Here is a 19,742-nt window from a genome sequence, read left to right on the forward strand (position 1 = left end):
AGGAAAGACAGCGGGTGGCAATGGGGCCAGGAGGTCCCCTTTCTGTATAATTGAGGATATAGTGGGTGTTGGGGAGCAGAGGTGATGGAGTAAAACACATAATGGTCTTTGAAAAATGTGGGTGGGACATAGACCGGGATCCTAGACAGGCATAAAGGAGAAGGCAAGGTGAGCTTTGCTGTCTCTCATCCCAAGTAAGGATGCAGAATGACCAGCCACCTCAACACTCCTATCACATGCCTCCCCACCAAGATGAACTATAAGAGCCCAGTCAGCCCCCACTAAGTCTGTACCCAATGAGAAAAGTAACTAATGCAGGAACCCGAGGTCTAACGCCCAAGTAAAAGATGCCAATGAGAGCAGTTGGAAAAAAAAAAAACACTCCATGAGAGGTCTCCATGGCCTAGACACATACAGAGACCCTGCTAGAAGAATCAAATGCGCCACCAGACAGAGGTAAAGGATGGATACTTGGCCCTAGCTGTGATGCTCACCCTTCCAGCTGACTTATGAGAGCCTGGGCTTTTCCTTTTAGGATTTCACTCCATCTCTTTGCATATAATGCCAGACCCAGAGTCTCCTGAAGTGTGCAGAAGGGGGGAGCTCTTGGACCCACTGTCCATTCCTTTCCTTCTGACCTGCTGGTAACGAAGAGTCCAACATAATGGTGGTGTCTTCTAAAAGCAACATCAGTACTCGGCCATCTGCAAAGCCAGGTTAACCTCAGCATGAGGCTTGTCTGAGAGGATGAACAGGCATTGTCTAGGAACACTCTCCACCTTCTTGTGCTTCTACCAGGGCACCAAGGCATGAGGGCTGATGAAAGCCGTTCCCACAGTGACCTGGGAGCGTGCCCTAGACCCGTGTTTCTCTACCTTCCTAATACCGCAAAGGCTGGTACCTCATGTTGTCATGACTCCTAGCTGTAAAATTACTTTTGTTGCTACTTCAAAACTGTCATTCTGCTACCGAATCATAATGTAAATGTATGTATGTTTCCGATGGTCTTAGGCAACCTCTGTAAAAGGGTATTTCAATCCCCACTCCCCAAGGGGCTGCAATTACAGGTCGAAAACTGCTGCTTTAGACTATGACAGGATCAGGGTGACCTAAACCTAGGACTCTGCTCCTATGAAAATAAAATCTGCTACCTCTCAATCTTTCCGAAGAGAAATATCTTAGAAGCAGGATTTTCCTACTACCTGCAACTAACATAGTGCTCCTCAAAGCACACACTATGGCCTTCTGTCTGTCTGTCACACACGGACAAAGTGTCTGGTTCTTGCAGAGATCAGCAGAGGGTCAGTGAGAACATTCTGTGTCAGCCTCTGTTCACATTGCCCGACAGGGCCCAGTAGCCACATTTCTTTGAGGGACAGGTTGGGTGTTTGGGCACCTTCTGATGAGCTTCCTGAGGCCTGGGCTAAGACTCATCCTCAGGTACCCCCGAATAGTGAAAACACCCATCCCCCTCGCCAACATTTGGGTCTCAAAGACCGTTTCCTCATCCGGGTCTTCTGACTTCACTGCAGATTGACCCAGGACCATGTTCCTAGTGCCGGTCACTACACAAGGCTACCTTGCAACCTCAGTTTTCACACCAGTGAGCAAACTGTTCAGGACCTGCCATGAAGCCACCCAATGCAGTGAATTCCCTTTTCTAGCCCGCGTGATCGACAACATTTTTCCAGCCCTAAGCATAGCACTGGCTGAGGGTCCCGGTGGGTACTTCTCTCATGGCCTCTGGGGGACATTTTCCAGTTCCTTCCCGAAATGACAGCACCCATGTCCTTCTATCCCTCCATCAGCACAGGGTTTATTCAACAAAGTGTCTTTTAAAAGGGGGAAATGCTTTTCACTGATTACACGGCCAAAATGAGAACATACATTCTCTGGGAAATTAAAAGAGTGTGTGTGTGTGTGTGTGTGTGTGTGTGTGTGTGTGTGTGTGTGTGTGTGTGTGTGTTTGCGTGTGTGCAAGAAGAGGTTTTCCCTAGGACTGTTGGCAAGGGTTGGTTGGCTTGTCAGGGCTTGGGGAATGGGGAATGAGCCAACCTTGGCGACGGCAGTGTAGTTCCCACACTCCAGCGTGTAGCTTGGGAGCATGATGGTCTGTCTGTGGGTGTTGACAGCAGCAGGGAGGGTGACAGCGGTCGCCTCAGCACCCACAAAGCTCCAGGTGTAGGAGAGTCCTTGGGAAATGTTACAGATGATGGCAGCTTCAAACGTCACGCCTAGTCTCAGGGGCTGAGACCTCCATATCTGGGAATTGACAAGACGGGTCATTGTCAGTGAATGTCCGCCAACCCTGATGGTACAGCAGGCTGTTAGAAAGTGTAAAGCACCGACCATTTGTTTGCATAAGTGCAGGATGAGACCTGGGGCTGGACTTTAGGTAGCACCACTACATTTATTTTACAGACAAAAATTAACCAGATATAAGTTGTTTCCCCTGCTATGAGTATGTAAATGTAAATACTTACTTTTCCTTTCAGGCATGAAGCTAATGGAAAACGTCTGAGGAAAAGGTTACTAGATTTGACTACATTACAATGCCTTTTAATTGTTGGCTATTTGTTTGCATATTTATTATGAAACTCACAGCTGTGTTCTTCCCAAACACTCTCTGCCCTTTTCCCCATCCTCTGGGACAGTAGCTATAATCCTCCCCTCAGCATCCCTGGCCTGACTTTGGTATTTGTCCCTGAATATGGAAAAGCATTCTGGGTTTGCCAACCTTGCTGCCAGCCAGGGACCCTTCCAGTTCTGGGGCTGATGCTAGGAGCAAGGGCGCCCCCTGGAGGCTGTTCTGTTTAATTAGAAAGAAAACTGGGGAAGTTAAGAATTTAGCACCCTTAGTGTTAGTTTACCTAGCCTTCCAGCTGTCCTCTTCCCCCATTTAATCCTCCTATTTTGTTCCCCCTTGTGTCCTTATAACATGACACTCCAGGGAAAGCCCCATGTTCAGGAGTACTTGGCCAACACGAAACAGACTCCATATTTTTTGTGGGTGTGTTTTTTGTTTTGTTTTAATATTTTGTCTTACTGGGTGCCTTTCTTTCTTTTTTTTTCAGTTTGTCTGTTTTGAGTTTCGCTGTTTCTCTTATTTTTGCTTAGGAGAGGAAGTTGCATGGATAGGATGGTGGAGAGGATCTGGAAGGAGGGGAGGGATGAGAAAGAATATGGTCAAAATGTATCAAAAATTAATAAAATATATTTAAAGATAAAAGAAGATAGTAGTTTCCTTCCTCCTACTGACTAGGGCATTTAATCTTAAATTTTAGTTGAAATACAGTTTATCATAAAGAAAACACAAATGACAAATGACTAGAACAGTTAGAAAAACAGAAGGAGAAAATTTATAGTCTTGTAACTAGGAAAGTTACCTTTTGTATTCTGTAGGTGGTGCCATTTAAATTACTGTTCAATTCTTTTTTTTTTTTTATTAACTTGAGTATTTCTTATATACATTTCGAGTGTTATTCCCTTTCCCGGTATCCGGGCAAACATCCCCCTCCCCCCTCCCCTTCCTTATGGGTGTTCCCCTCCCAACCCTCCCCCCATTGCCGCCCTCCCCCCACCAGTCTAGTTCACTGGGGGTTCAGTCTTAGCAGGACCCAGGGCTTCCCCTTCCACTGGTGCTCTTACTAGGATATTCATTGCTACCTATGAGGTCAGAGTCCAGGGTCAGTCCATGTATAGTCTTTAGTTAGTGGCTTAGTCCCTGGGAGCTCTGGTTGCTTGGCATTGTTGTACATATGGGGTCTCGAGCCCCTTCAAGCTCTTCCAGTTCTTTCTCTGATTCCTTCAACGGGGGTTCTATTCTCAGTTCAGTGGTATGCTGCTGGTATTCGCCTCTGTATTTGCTGTATTCTGGCTGTGTCTCTCAGGAGAGATCTACATCCGGCTCCTGTCGGTCTGCACTTCTTTGCTTCATCCATCTTGTCTAATTGGGTGGCTGTATATGTATGGGCCACATGTGGGGCAGGCTCTGAATGGGTGTTCCTTCAGTCTCTGTTTTAATCTTTGCCTCTCTCTTCCCTGCCAAGGGTATTCTTGTTCCCCTTTTAAAGAAGGAGTGAAGCATTCACGTTTTGATCATCCGTCTTGAGTTTCATTTGTTGTAGGCATCTAGGGTAATTCAAGCATATGGCCTAATAGCCACTTATCAATGAGTGCATACCATGTATGTCTTTCTGTGATTGGGTTAGCTCACTCAGGATGATGTTTTCCAGTTCCAACCATTTGCCTACGAATTTCATAAAGCCGTTGTTTTTGATAGCTGAGTAATATTCCATTGTGTAGATGTACCACATTTTCTGTATCCATTCCTCTGTTGAAGGGCATCTGGGTTCTTTCCAGCTTCTGGCTATTATAAATAAGGCTGCGATGAACATAGTGGAGCACGTGTCTTTTTTATATGTTGGGGCATCTTTTGGGTATATGCCCAAGAGAGGTATAGCTGGATCCTCAGGCAGATCAATGTCCAATTTTCTGAGGATCCTCTAGACTGATTTCCAGAATGGTTGTACCAGTTTGCAACCCCACCAACAATGGAGGAGAGTTCCTCTTTCTCCGCATCCTCGCCAGCATCTGCTGTCCCCTGAGTTTTTGATCTTAGCCATTCTCACTGGTGTGAGGTGAAATCTCAGGGTTGTTTTGATTTGCATTTCCCTTATGACTAAAGATGTTGAACATTTGTTTAGGTGTTTCTCAGCCATTCGGCATTCCTCAGCTGTGAATTCTTTGTTTAGCTCTGAGCCCCATTTTTTAATAGGGTTATTTGTTTCCCTGCGGTCTAACTTCTTGAGTTCTTTGTATATTTTGGATATAAGGCCTCTATCTGTTGTAGGATTGGTAAAGATCTTTTCCCAATCTGTTGGTTGCTGTTTTGTCCTAACCACAGTGTCCTTTGCCTTACAGAAGCTTTGCAGTTTTATGAGATCCCATTTGTCGATTCTTGATCTTAGAGCATAAGCCATTGGTGTTTTGTTCAGGAAATTTTTTCCAGTGCCCATGTGTTCCAGATGCTTCCCTAGTTTTTCTTCTATTAGTTTGAGTGTATCTGGTTTGATGTGGAGGGCCTTGATCCACTTGGACTTAAGCTTTGTACAGGGTGATAAGCATGGATCGATCTGCATTCTTCTACATGTTGACCTCCAGTTGAACCAGCACCATTTGCTGAAAATGCTATCTTTTTTCCATTGGATGGTTTTGGCTCCTTTGTCAAAAATCAAGTGACCATAGGTATGTGGGTTCATTTCTGGGTCTTCAATTCTATTCCATTGGTCTATCTGTCTGTCTCTGTACCAATACCATGCAGTTTTTATCACTATTGCTCTGTAATACTGCTTGAGTTCAGGGATAGTGATTCCCCCTGAAGTCCTTTTATTGTTGAGGATAGCTTTAGCTATCCTGGGTTTTTTGTTATTCCAGATGAATTTGCAAATTGTTCTGTCTAACTCTTTGAAGAATTGGATTGGTATTTTGATGGGGATTGCATTGAATCTGTAGATCGCTTTTGGTAAAATGGCCATTTTTACTATATTAATCCTGCCAATCCATGAGCATGGGAGATCTTTCCATCTTCTGAGGTCTTCTTCAATTTCCTTCTTCAGTGTCTTGAAGTTCTTATTGTACAGATCTTTTACTTGCTTGGTTAAAGTCACACCGAGGTACTTTATATTATTTGGGTCTATTATGAAGGGTGTCGTTTCCCTAATTTCTTTCTCGGCTTGTTTCTCTTTTGTATAGAGGAAGGCAACTGATTTATTTGAGTTAATTTTATACCCAGCCACTTTGCTGAAGTTGTTTATCAGCTTTAGTAGTTCTCTGGTGGAACTTTTGGGATCACTTAAATATACTATCATATCATCTGCAAATAGTGATATTTTGACTTCTTCTTTTCCGATCTGTATCCCCTTGACCTCCTTTTGTTGTCTGATTGCTCTGGCTAGAACTTCAAGAACTATATTGAATAAGTAGGGAGAGAGTGGGCAGCCTTGTCTAGTCCCTGATTTTAGTGGGATTGCTTCAAGTTTCTCTCCATTTAGTTTAATGTTAGCAACTGGTTTGCTGTATATGGCTTTTACTATGTTCAGGTATGGGCCTTGAATTCCTATTCTTTCCAGGACTTTTATCATGAAGGGATGTTGAATTTTGTCAAATGCTTTCTCAGCGTCTAATGAAATGATCATGTGGTTTTGTTCTTTCAGTTTGTGTATATAATGGATCACGTTGATGGTTTTCGGTATATTAAACCATCCCTGCATGCCTGGGATGAAGCCTACCTGGTCATGGTGGATGATTGTTTTGATGTGCTCTTGGATTCGGTTTGCCAGAATTTTGTTGAGTATTTTTGCATCGATATTCATAAGGGAAATTGGTCTGAAGTTCTCTTTCTTTGTTGTGTCTTTGTGTGGTTTAGGTATAAGAGTAATTGTGGCTTCGTAGAAGGTATTCGGTAGTGCTCCATCTGTTTCAATTTTGTGGAATAGTTTGGATAATATTGGTATGAGGTCTTCTATGAAGGTTTGATAGAATTCTGCACTAAACCCGTCTGGACCTGGGCTCTTTTTGGTTGGGAGACCTTTAATGACTGCTTCTATTTCCTTAGGAGTTATGGGGTTGTTTAACTGGTTTATCTGTTCCTGATTTAACTTCGGTACCTGGTATCGGTCTAGGAAATTGTCCATTTCCTGAAGATTTTCAAGTTTTGTTGAATATAGGTTTTTATAGTAAGATCTGATGATTTTTTGAATTTCCTCTGAATCTGTTGTTATGTCTCCCTTTTCATTTCTGATTTTGTTAATTTGGATGCACTCTCTGTGTCCTCTCGTTAGTCTGGCTAAGGGTTTATCTATCTTGTTGATTTTCTCAAAGAACCAACTTTTGGTTCTGTTGATTCTTTCTATGGTCCTTTTTGTTTCTACTTAGTTGATTTCCGCTATGAGTTTGATTATTTCCTGCCTTCTACTCCTCCTGGGTGTATTTGCTTCTTTTTGTTCTAGAGCTTTTAGGTGTGCTGTCAAGCTGCTGACATATGCTCTTTCCTGTTTCTTTCTGCAGGCACTCAGCGCTATGAGTTTTCCTCTTAGCACAGCTTTCATTGTGTCCCATAAGTTTGGGTATGTTGTACCTTCATTTTCATTAAATTCTAAAAAGTTTTTAATTTCTTTCTTTATTTCTTCCTTGACCAGGTTATCATTGAGTAGAGCATTGTTCAATTTCCAAGTATATGTGGGCATTCTTCCTTGATTGTTATTGAAGACCAGTTTTAGGCCGTGGTGGTCTGATAGCACGCATGGGATTATTTCTATCTTTCTGTACCTGTTGAGGCCCGTTTTTTGACCAATTATATGGTCAATTATGGAGAAAGTACCATGAGGAGCTGAGAAGAAGGTATATCCTTTTGCTTTAGGATAGAATGTTCTATAAATATCCGTTAAGTCCATTTGGCTCATGACTTCTCTTAGTCTGTCTACATCTCTGTTTAATTTCTGTTTCCATGATCTGTCCATTGATGAGAGTGGGGTGTTGAAATCTCCCACTATTATTGTGTGAGGTGCAATGTGTGTTTTGAGCTTTAGTAAGGTTTCTTTTACATATGTAGGTGCCCTTGTATTTGGGGCATAGATATTTAGGATTGAGACTTCATCTTGGTGGATTTTTCCTTTGATGAATATGAAGTGTCCTTCCTTATCTTTTTTGATGACTTTTAGTTGAAAATTGATTTTATTTGATATTAGAATGGCTACTCCAGCTTGCTTCTTCTGACCATTTGCTTGGAAAATTGTTTTCCAGCCTTTCACTCTGAGGTAATGTCTGTCTTTGTCTCTGAGGTGTGTTTCCTGTAGGCAGCAGAATGCAGGGTCCTCGTTGCGTATCCAGTTTGTTAATCTATGTCTTTTTATTGGGGAGTTGAGGCCATTGATGTTGAGAGATATTAAGGACTAGTGATTATTGCTTCCTGTTATATTCATATTTGGATGTGAGGTTATGTTTGTATGCTTTCATTCTCTTTCTTTTGTTGCCAAGACGATTAGTTTCTTGCTTCTTCTAGGGTATAGCTTGCCTCCTTATGTTGGGCTTTACCATTTATTATCCTTTGTAGTGCTGGATTTGTAGAAAGATATTGTGTAAATTTGGTTTTGTCATGGAATATCTTGGTTTCTCCATCTATGTTAATTGAGAGTTTTGCAGGATACAGTAACCTGGGCTGGCATTTGTGTTCTCTTAGGGTCTGTATGACATCAGTCCAGGATCTTCTGGCCTTCATAGTTTCTGGCGAGAAGTCTGGTGTGATTCTGATAGGTCTGCCTTTATATGTTACTTGACCTTTTTCCCTTACTGCTTTTAATATTCTTTCTTTATTTTGTGCGTTTGGTGTTTTGACTATTATGTGACGGGAGGTGTTTCTTTTCTGGTCCAATCTATTTGGAGTTCTGTAGGCTTCTTGTATGCCTATGGGTATCTCTTTTTTTAGGTTAGGGAAGTTTTCTTCTATGATTTTGTTGAAGATATTTACTGGTCCTTTGAGCTGGGAGTCTTCACTCTCTTCTATACCTATTATCCTTAGGTTTGATCTTCTCATTGAGTCCTGGATTTCCTGTATGTTTTGGACCAGTAGCTTTTTCCGCTTTACATTATCTTTGACAGTTGAGTCAATGATTTCTATGGAATCTTCTGCTCCTGAGATTCTCTCTTCCATCTCTTGTATTCTGTTGGTGAAGCTTGTATCTACAGCTCCTTGTCTCTTCTTTTGGTTTTCTATATCCAGGGTTGTTTCCATGTGTTCTTTCTTGATTGCTTCTATTTCCATTTTTAGTTCCTTCAACTGTTTGATTGTGTTTTCCTGGAATTCTTTCAGGGATTTTTGCGATTCTTTCAGGGATTTTTGCGATTCCTCTCTGTAGGCTTCTACTTGTTTATTAATGTTTTCCTGTGTTTCCCTAAGGGAGTTCTTCATGTCTTTCTTGAAGTCCTCCAGCATCATGATCAAATATGATTTTGAAACTAGATCTTGCTTTTCTGGTGTGTTTGGATATTCCATGTTTGTTTTAGTGGGAGAATTGGGCTCCGATGATGCCATGTAGTCTTGGTTTCTGTTGCTTGGGTTCCTGCGCTTGCCTCTCGCCATCAGATTATCTCTAGTGTTACTTTGTTCTGCTATTTCTGACAGTGGCTAGACTGTCCTATAAGCCTGTGTGTCAGGAGTGCTGTAGGCCTGTTTTCCTCTCTTTCAGTCAGTTATGGGGACAGAGTGTTCTGCTTTCGGGCGTGTAGTTTTCCTCTCTACAGGTCTTCAGCTGTTCCTGTGGGCCTGTGTCTTGAGTTCACCAGGCAGCTTTCTTGCAGCAGAAAGGTTGGTCTTACCTGTGGTCCCGAGGCTCAAGTTCGCTCTCGGGGTGCTGCCCACGGGCTCTCTGTGGCGGCAGCAACCAGGAATACCTGCGCCGCCCCTTCCGGGAGCTTCAGTGCACCAGGGTTCCAGATGGCCTTTGGTGTTTTCCTCTGGCGTCCGAGATGTATGTGCAGAGAGCAGTCTCTTCTGGTTTCCCAGGCATGTCTGCCTCTCTGAGGGTTTAGGTCTCCCTCCCACGCGATTTGGGGGCAGAGAACTGTTTATCCGGTCTGTTTCCTTCAGGTTCCGTCGGTGTCTCAGGCAGGTGTCCTGCCGCTCCTGGGCCCTCCCCCACGGGAGCCCAGAGGCCTTATACAGTTTCCTCTTGGGCCAGGGATGTGGGCAGGGGTGGGCAGTGTTGGTGGTCTCTTCCGCTCTGCAGCCTTAGGAGTGCCCACCTGACCAGGCGGTGAGGTCTCTTTCCCACAGGGTCTGGGAGCAGAGAGCTGCTGCGGGCCGGGATCTGTTCAATTCTTTTTATTGTTTCTACTCTGAACATGATTTCATTATAGGCCTTGTGACAGAGTCACTGGACTAATAGTTAATGGAAAATTGCAATATTCTCAAGTTTCAGACAACACACACACACAGACACACACACACACACACACACACACACACACACACACACACACACAGAGACACACACCAAAATGATAATATGAATTAAACTATAAACTTTCCATTAGAGTGAGAGTTGGCTCTGAATGGGTGCACAGTAGAACTTGGCAGACAAAAATGAAGTTTCCAGGAAAGGCGATCTGTCATTCAGCTCTGTGACACGGAGACACCAAGGAAATGGAGAAAGATGTGTGGACAGAGCATTGCGTGTTAAACGTATGTGCACGGAGTGCCACATGCTATTTGTAGCAACAGAAAATTAGGACCAATCAAAGTTCAGTACTGAGGAACCTGGGAAATGGTGTAGGATTTGTACATAAGATCCAACATATGCCACTGTTAAAAATCATGTAGTCAAAAAAGGGGGTGGGGGTGGGGTTGGGAGTGGGGGACTAAGTCTTCTTCCCAGGGTGGCACACAGACTCCTGGAACTCCAATTCCAAGGTACCTGGTGCCCTCTGCTGGCCTGTGCAAGCACCTGCACTCATACACGCAGCCCCGCATAATTTTAAAACAATAGAGAGAAATCCATTTTTAAGTCAATAGAAAAAAAATTTTAAAAAAATAAATGTATTTCTTGCTGTCACGATCTCACACAATTCCATTTTTATACTTTTAGAAAACACAGAAAATATAAAAAAACAAGTATCGTTCTCCTTATCTTACAAGAAAGGTCAAATCAAAATGCTTTACAAATTAAAAATTAAGCTCTTTTATTTATACACTATTTGCTTCTGTGTACCCATGGAAAGGAAGTACAAATTAAAACAAATAGACAACAGATCCAGGCGTGGGAGTGCGAGCCTGTAATTCCAGCATGTGACAGGCCAAGGCAGAGAAACTGAGAGTTCTGGGATAGCCTAGATAGCAATGTGAATTTAAGAACAACATGGGCTACATTGTGATACCCAATCTAAAACAAAATAAAATAAAGTAAATGAAATGAAATACGATAAGAACTTTAAGAAAATATTCCTTATAACAAAACAAAATCATCAAAGGTGACAGCATCAGCTTCCCATCAGAGCAAGCCTTCCAGTCAGAGCCTTGCAAGCTGTTGGCTTTCCCTGAATCCCTGGAGTTTTGGTCCATCCCTCACACAGAGAGCACGGACGAGCCCAGCAACATGGAATGCTGCCCTCGAGAGCTCAGAGCTCTTGCCCCAAGGGACATGGACTCTTGGAAGGCCTGCCCAGGGCAATCCCACACCCTCTTTGAAACCCATTGCACTCTGGGGCCGCTGGGACCTGAGATGCACGGGCCGGTAGCCGATCCATTAGAGACAGCATTTTGGCAAATGGTCAGCTTTGAGTTTTCCTTCCCAAGTGTCGGGCTGGACACCTTTGACCTGAAAGTAAAACTGCCTGAAACCAAAGCCCTCAAAGGAGTGGAAGAAATAAAAGGCGGCCTTATTTTTCCTACTCTGTCGTTAGTACTCAGCATATAATTGGTCATTTCTTTTCATTTTGGTGTCAAATTTTTCTTTTTACTGAAAATGCTATTGTTCTGTGTGTAACAAAATAAAAAAGAAAGCTACTCAGAGCAAGCTGAGCTGAACATCAAGAGTCATATAGGCAAATAAAAGACTTATTCACCCATCAGACGCCAGGCTTCCCTCCCAGTGCAGGCTTCCCCTGCTCCAAAGCCCTCACAGGGACTCTTTTGTCCCAAGTGCAGCAGGACAAACCCAGCAAAGCCTCCTTCATTCCCTAGCAAGCTCAGCGACTTGGAAGCAGCCTAGAGGAGCGAGGCAGGGGGATAGCTCCCCAAGCCCAGCCCTACCTGCACCTTCGCAGGACCCATGTTCTTCACCGGGGGTGGTTGGCAAGGCTCCTGCACAATGAAAATCTGTTTTCTCAGGGTGGCGGAGCTGATGTTATTGAAGGCAAGGACTTCAACTGTAAACTCTCCCTCCCTGGAAGGACGGAAAGCAGAGAAATGGAGACATCGAGGTTGCTGTACGTCGACCCTCAAGCCTTCTTTATAACTTCAGGATCCCTCAGCCAAGTACACTGTTCCCGGAGTTGCTTTTGATTATGGTGCTTTATCACAGTGACAGATCAGTAACTAACACTCTTCTGCACACTTGAATATTCCTCTGCCTCAGCTCCATGCTAGTCTGGGGCTTGGCCTTGACCATGCTTATCTCTGGCAGCTATGAAGACTAGACACTCACTGGAAGGACTTGATCCACTTAAGACTAGGATGCCCCCTAGCCAGAGCCCCAGCTAGGAACAATTGGCCTGCTTCTCGGCAGTTTCCACACTCCCAACCTGGAGTATCGTTTGCACTTGTGGTTTTGCATTGAAGACAATGATTTTGGACAAAGACAGTCAGATATAACTTACCTTTCCAATCTAGCTAGGTTCTGGATAACAATGCCATAGTCAATCAAGTATTGCATGGCATGGCAAGGGTTCCTGGGATTATAATAAGGCAGGATGTTTTGTGTTTCTTAGTGATACTATAGCTGTGGTGGTTTGAATATGCTTGGCCCAGTGAGTGGCACTGTTTGGAGATGTGGCTTTGGTAGAGTAGGTGTGGTCTGGTTGAAGGAAGAGTGTCACTCTGTGGGTGGGCTTTGAGAGACCGTCTTCTCAGCTGCCTAGAAGTCAGTCTGCTCCAGGTTTCCTTTGTATGAAGATGTAGAACTCTCAGATCCTCCAACACCATGCCTGTCTAGATGCTGCCATGCTCCTGCCTTGATGATAATGGACTGAGCCTCTGAACCTGCAAGCCAGCCTCAATTGTCCCTTAAAAGAGTTGCCTCGGTCATGGTGTCTACTCACAGTAGTAAAAACCTAACTAAGATAGAAGTTGGTACCAGGGGCTGGTATGATAGGCCTGATGGCTTTTGTTTAGAAGAATGTGGATTTGGGGACTTTGGATGTGGAAAGCAGTGGGATGCTTTAAGTGGGCCTTAATGGGTCATCCTAGGAGGAATGTGGAAGACTTTGCTGCTGAGGGTGATCTGAATTGTGGAAGCCTGACTCTAGGGGTTTCAGAAATTCAGTCCACGATCATCAAGGCATGGCAGCATCTAGGCAGGCTTGGTGCTCCAAGGAGGAGCTGAGAGTTCTACATCTTCATATAAAGGAAACCTAGAGCAAACTGGCACCCAGGCAGCTAGGAGGAAGATCTTTAAATGCCTACACACACAGCGACACACTTCCTCCAACAAGGACAAATCTACTTCAACAAAGCCACGCTTCCAAATAGTGCCACTATTTGGGCCAAGCATATTCAAACCACCACAATAGCTGTTATAAACAGAAAGTCATTTCTTTTGTGCTTGTGGTGATGCTGCGGTGACCTCAACTACCATGTGGCCAGAACAAGCAATGACAGGCAGTACATGGATGATAAAAATGGCTATATTGCTGGCTTATTTATTTATGAACTATATTTTTCAGAGAAAGTACACCTACTCACAAGAAGAAATGTATTCTACAAAACAACATTAGCTGGCAATGGCTTTCCATATCTAATATTTACATTCTCTCTTGACTACATCAGGTACCATGTGAATAACTGGTCCAAGGCATCTAAGTGAGGTTTGCATACTAATTGAGTCAACAAATCACACCGTGTCAAAGAACCCCTGGTTGTAAAATGACACACAACTATCTTCATAATGCCTTGCTCCAGGTAAAGCGTGGGCTGAATTAAACAAACCTTTGGATGCAGAGACTCATTATAATGTGTCCTTGGAGCCTTACAGCTTCATCTACCCACCTGTCTACCTCCTCTCCTTCTCCCAAATATACCCGACTGCCACCACAAGTCTCTGCCACTGGTGCCCTTCTTTGGGTCTATTTTGGTTCCCCCTCCCCACTTTCCCTCTTGGAATCTCCTGTTGGAGGTTTCCTTTCTTGTCATATGCAAGTATCGTTCTGCAGTCCATAAATCTATATATGTGGGCCGTGCATTCTGCACCCTATGCCTTCTTTGCCAACAGAATCCCTTGACTGAAGGCCTCTATTTACCTACTTTCTCTGGACCCTCAGGCTCCCCCAGAGCCCTAGCCTGGCGTGCCTTCCTTCCAGTCAACACCTGTCATCTGCATCACTTGCAAGACTGACTGTGGGGTATAAAGTATCAATCCTTCCGAAGGCAGCCACCACGTGTATACCTGCAATCAGCTGTCACCTGTTCTTTATTGCTCACCTGTCGTAGACATGGCCAGAGGAGCTGCTGCCCAACTCAATGGAGCCATCTCCAAAGTTCCAAAGGTAGGCTACATCGGTGCCAAAGTTGAGCCTGCACTCGAAGGACACGTTGGCATTTACCAGGGCTGAGGCAGTGGACACAAGCCGATTGGCCAGGATTCTCTTCTGCACCCTGATGAGGTGGGGCTCGGAGACCACACTGCCCATCCTGCTGGTGGCCTTGACCATCACTCGGTACCTGGGTATGGGGTAAATGGTAAGATGAGAACACAAGGCTGGAGAGAATCACTTCAGCAGACAGACATAGCTAGGAGCTTGGGTTGTGTGTATTATCCAACTAGACAGCATCAAATCTGAAGTGGAGGAAATCCATCTTATATTCCCTTTCTCATTATTTAGTTCACATCTCTAAATGAAGTGAACCCTTCTTTATAGGAAACATATTCTGGGTTAAACTGAGAGCTCAGGAGAACTTTGAGCCTGGGATCACCCTGTTAGTGCAAGCTGCGGGGAGGTGAGCCCGTCTTCTTTTACATCTTATGGCTAAGGTCAATTCACGAAAGGGCTTAGGGGCTGGACATAATGTCAACACCATTAAAATTATGGTGATAGTGCCAGGGTAATCTTTATCCCGCATCAGTACCGAAGACCGTATTGACAGACCATTGAGGGATGCTCAGCCTTCTTCTAATGCTTCTGGAAGTTGTTGTCACTGGTGGGTTTTCTCCAAAATACCAAGTGAACTCCAGAGGTACAGTTTCCTCGGTAACAGCCACAAATGTGATGTTTGTGTCTGCAGCGAACACAGTTCCATTGGTGTAGACAGACACGGCTATGCCAAGGAAATGGAGGGAGAGGGCCATCAGCATAAAGGACTGGGAGTCACTCAGAGGACCCCACCACCACCACCACCACTGCCACATAACCAAGGCATGACGGTGAAAATGAATGAGCCTGTGAGTGTAGACCAAAGCCCTGGGGCAGGGGGAGTCTGCAGGGCCCAAACAGAAGGTACAGCCCAAGTCCAAGGGTCATCAGTAATGGCTCACAAGGCAACAAGGCCAGTTCTGTGCTTGGAAAGCATGGGATGATGGTGGGGTCAGGTGGGGATAACAGATGACTTTATGGGAGTTCCCATCTCCCAGACTCTGGTGGGAGCCTTGGAGCCTATGGTTTCTAGGAACGTCCCAGAAGAAACTGCAGATGCACAAGAGTGCTGAAGGGCCAGTGGGCTGGATCTTAGGCTGAGCTGACAGCAGAGGCCTCAGCAATCGACCACTGAGGGAGAACTACATCTAGAATTAAAGCAGACGCACATTGCATCGTATACCCAACAGTCACACCACTCCAGGCCTGGCTGCTGCCCACTCGGGTCTGAGACATAAACGACACATTGTATGAAGAAACGGATGAGAAACAATGCACCACGACTGTGCCTGAAACAAGAGAAGACATGGGAGCAATTTTAATCCACTTGCTTTAAGGATACACACATGTGTGCATGTGCCAGTGCGCACGCGCACACACACGCACACACATGCAGGCACACACATACACACACACACACACACACACACACACACACACACACACACACACACCAATATTCCTCATTGTCAACTTTTATCTCCTTGAATTCTGAAATCTAGAGCATACATTTGGTGTAGGGGGCAAACGTGAATTACGGCACAGGATTTTCCTTTAAATGATTTCTTTCTCTTCTGAGAATTCTCTACACAGTAATAAATTCATTACTTCCTTTGCAGTATGTTAGTTCCTTTGCAAGCTGGCTATATGTTAAACATATTTTCCTATGTGTGAGTATTAAACAACTTCCACATTATATAGATTCTTATTGGGGTCCAACAATAAGCCTCATTCATCTAAATCCTCTAAAATGTAATGCAGTATTCTATGTACATGAGTGTACACATAAACATATATGTTATATTAATTATATTATATTATATTAATAATATATATTAGAAGGCAAATACCAAAGATTGAATGTCTATTCAATTAGAATTATGATGTCTAAGCAGGTTTGAATCAACTCAGTTTGGATATTAAAAAGGAGATGGACTTTTCCAAATTGGAGATCTCTATCAGGTTCCTCTCCCAGAGCTCAGAGAATCTCATGCAAGAAGGAGAGGAAGAACTATAGGAGCCAGAGCAGTCAAGGACACCAGGAGAACATGGCCCACATCTATCAACTAAGCTTACAGGGGCTCACAAAGACTAAAGTGGCAGTCACGAAGCCTGCATGTGTCTGTGTTAGGTGCTCTCTGCCTATATGTTACGATTGTTAGCTTGGTGTTTTTATAGGACTCATAACAGTGGGACTGGGGATGTCTCTGACTCTTTCATTGTTTGCTCTTGGGACCCTTTTCCTCCTACTGGGTTGCCTGAACCAGCCTAGTCTCATTCTATCTTATGTCGTGGGATGCCTGCTCTTTTTAGAAGGGAAATGGAGAAGTGGATGGGGGGCTGGGAGGAGTGGAAGTAGGGGAAACTGTGGTTTCAGAAGAAAAAGAGGATGTGGGCCTTTACATTACTGTTGTGTTTTTCTCTATGAATTTTCTCTTCATAAAGAGAAAATATTTATAAGCATAAATAAAATAGATGCGATACAGATTATTTTAAAATGTGCCCCACAGATAGAATAAAAGTGAGGTCTTCTCATTAACAATAACTAAAACTTGACCTTCACCACAATCTGGTGTTACATGTGAGGAAAGAACATGGATTATACAAGGATGTCCAATGATAGGTCTTTGGTACAGGATTAAGACTCAGACCATCCAGTTTTAACCCACATGGCCTGTACCCACTTTACTCAAAGTTTTCACAAGACATCAATACGAATGGTCAACTGTCTAATTATCCTGCACTGCTTAGCAGGCTTAAAAACCCTCTTCTGTGCTATGTAATGCTTAGATGGGGAGTCTCCCCCCTGGAAGACTGTAGGGAAATACAGTTCATGTTTGGTATAAGTAGAGTCAATTCTCAAGAATGAGTTTTTGGGATGCTTCTCCCACTGGGTTTCCTTTCTGTTGTTTCTGGAGAAAGTAAGCCTGCATTTATCACCTCCTGGAGCCAAACACTTTGGGGTTGCACTGATCCATTCCAGCTCTGTAAGAATGTGTCCCAACTGTTTCCTTCAGAACCCTTAATCACTGCCCCTCTTCTGACTCCTTCTGGACTGTGAGTTTTTGATCTCCTCCCCTAAGTTGGCAGGAGGGGAAAGGATTGCTACCGTTAGTTGTGGGGTGAGGGTGAAGAGGCATGACTTAGAGAGCTCCTGACACACTGGGAGCCCCCAGCATTACATACCTTTGGCTATGGCTATGCCATCTGCCAGAATGGCCTCATACCACTCCTCACAACTCACTGTATGCATCAATTCCTGCCTGGAGTAGTACCTGTCCAATGGTGATGCATAGTGTCCTCTCTAGGGGACCTCCCAGCCCAGGGCTATGCTCCTCTTCAGGACTTGTAAGTCCTGTCCGCCATTTTTAAGACATGTATCCAGATTTATTGATTACAAGTTCTCTAAGGTTGGATCTGGGTGGGATTCTGCCTCATCTCCGCAGACGCACAATATCCCACAGTAACTGTTTTCTATGTGAGGTAAAAATGAGTGATGGCAGTGTATTACATACGGTGGCTGAAACTTGGGCAATTAAAGGAATCTGGCTATGTGTGCAGCAGAGATCTGAATGTTCAGCTCCCGTGCACAGGTCTTACCTTCCTGCTGTGGGAGGGAGTTAGCAAAAGCAAGAGATTCGTTATTGTGGATGGAGCTGGAATTCATGAACACAGACACATTCCCATGGCCAATGTCCATATAATAGGGCCCCAGTTCCTCATCAGCGCCATGACAGTCAGAGACAACAACCTTGAGCTTATAGACTCCTTCTGGAAAAGAAGATGAAATGGACAAATGATGGTTTGTTTGTTTTTTTAAGAAGATTTATTTATTTTATTTATACGAGTGCACTGTAGTTATTTTCACACACTCCAGAAGAGGGCATCAGCTCTCATTGTAGACGGTTGTGAGCCACCATGTGGTTGCTGGGATTTGAACTCCAGTCCTCTGGAAGAAAAGTCAGTGCCCTTAACCACTGAGCCATCTCTCCAGTCATTTTTGTTTTTTTGTTTTTTTTTTAACAGACACGGGAGTTAAGCACCTTCAGTGCAGTCATAATGGGATGACTAGTCTGTGAACTGATACTGTAAGTGAGATTAGAATACAATTCCTTGCGACAACAGGGGCATTTCATGGGCATACAACACACAGAGTCCCACATCAGCATGCCCTGATGTACCTTGATGTTCTGCTGTCTGGAAATTCTTAATATTTTTAACACTCGGTGTTCGTGGTTTCCACCAGACCTTGAAAATGAGGTAGCCTATCTGTGCATCAGAAGTTATTAACTATATATGCACACACATACACTATACGTAGTATATATCGCTAATCTCAGAACAGCTAGGTTAATTCATGTGTGTATTTGATATTTACTCTGGCTTGAATAAACATCCAATGGTATACATCAAAGGATAACAATAGACTGAAAAATGGCCCCTAACCCTGGCTGTTTATTGAAGTTTTTATAATGTCACTATGACTTTAAATTTTTCATTAAGTGGTAGAACATGCTCTTCCTCTTTGGGATTTGTGCCAGTCTCATGGTCAACTGCATAGTCCCTCCAACCTTTTCCTCTTCTTCCTTGTCTGTAGGCTGGCCACTGTTAGTTATCATGGGAAGCAGCTGGGCCTAGCTTGTAGAAAAATACCCAAGACTCAGTTGTCCCATGAAAGCAGGGAACTTGTATCTCCAGAAAACTGATTGGCAGCTGCCTAAAGATCCATTATGAAACCTTTAGGCTAGCTTTTAAAGATTTATTTATTTTATGTATACAAGCACACTGTAGCTGTCTTCAGACACACCAGATCCCATTACAGATGGTTGGGAGCCATCATGTGGTTGCTGGGAATTGAACTCAGGTCCTCTGGATGAACAGTTGGTACTCTTAACCTCTTAACCACTGAGCCATCGGGAGTGGCTCCATCTGTGATTGCCCACAGCTCTTGTGCTGTGTCTTTTCCAAGCTCATCCTATTCTGTCTTCTTTGTCCCTAAAGGTTATCCCAATTCACTCTGCACATGAATAATAAATGCTTATAAAATGACCAAAGGCATTTCATAGGATGGAAAACCGGAGCCAAACAAATAAAACAAAGTGCAGGGTCACTGTATGCTGTTCCTTAGGAATCAGTACAGCCTTTGTTGTCCCAGAGAGCAGTGGGTGGCAGAATAATACATACAAAGAGGGAGAGACTTTGCAGAGAAAAAAAATCCATCTGTAGGAAGACTCATCATGCATTTTGCAGGCAAATAGATGAACTAGAGAATATCATCCTGAGTGATCCAAAAGTACATGAATGGTATGTACTCACTGATAAGTGAATATTAGCCAAAAATTACAGAATACCTAGGATACAACATACAGACTATAAGAAATATAACAAGCAGAAATAACCAA

At 43.8% G+C, this 19,742-nt stretch overlaps 1 protein-coding gene across 1 annotated transcript in view; it reads right to left on the reverse strand.

The window, feature by feature from the left end:
• Positions 1–19,742, reverse strand: part of Pkd1l1 (polycystin 1 like 1, transient receptor potential channel interacting) — a 129,588-nt gene that overhangs the window by 93,860 nt on the left and 15,986 nt on the right. Inside the window, exons 6-11 of the mRNA XM_087584613.1 lie at positions 17,941–18,111; positions 15,510–15,629; positions 14,857–15,025; positions 14,192–14,431; positions 11,807–11,939; positions 2,056–2,262 (exon numbers count right to left, since the gene is read on the reverse strand). Coding sequence (XP_087440739.1) covers positions 2,056–2,262; positions 11,807–11,939; positions 14,192–14,431; positions 14,857–15,025; positions 15,510–15,629; positions 17,941–18,111 — 1,040 coding nt within the window. The remainder of the gene's footprint in view (positions 1–2,055; positions 2,263–11,806; positions 11,940–14,191; positions 14,432–14,856; positions 15,026–15,509; positions 15,630–17,940; positions 18,112–19,742) is intronic.

Source organism: Rattus norvegicus, chromosome 14, assembly GCF_021556685.1.
Source record: "Rattus norvegicus strain SHRSP/BbbUtx chromosome 14, alternate assembly SHRSP_T2T, whole genome shotgun sequence".
Taxonomy (NCBI): domain Eukaryota; kingdom Metazoa; phylum Chordata; class Mammalia; order Rodentia; family Muridae; genus Rattus; species Rattus norvegicus.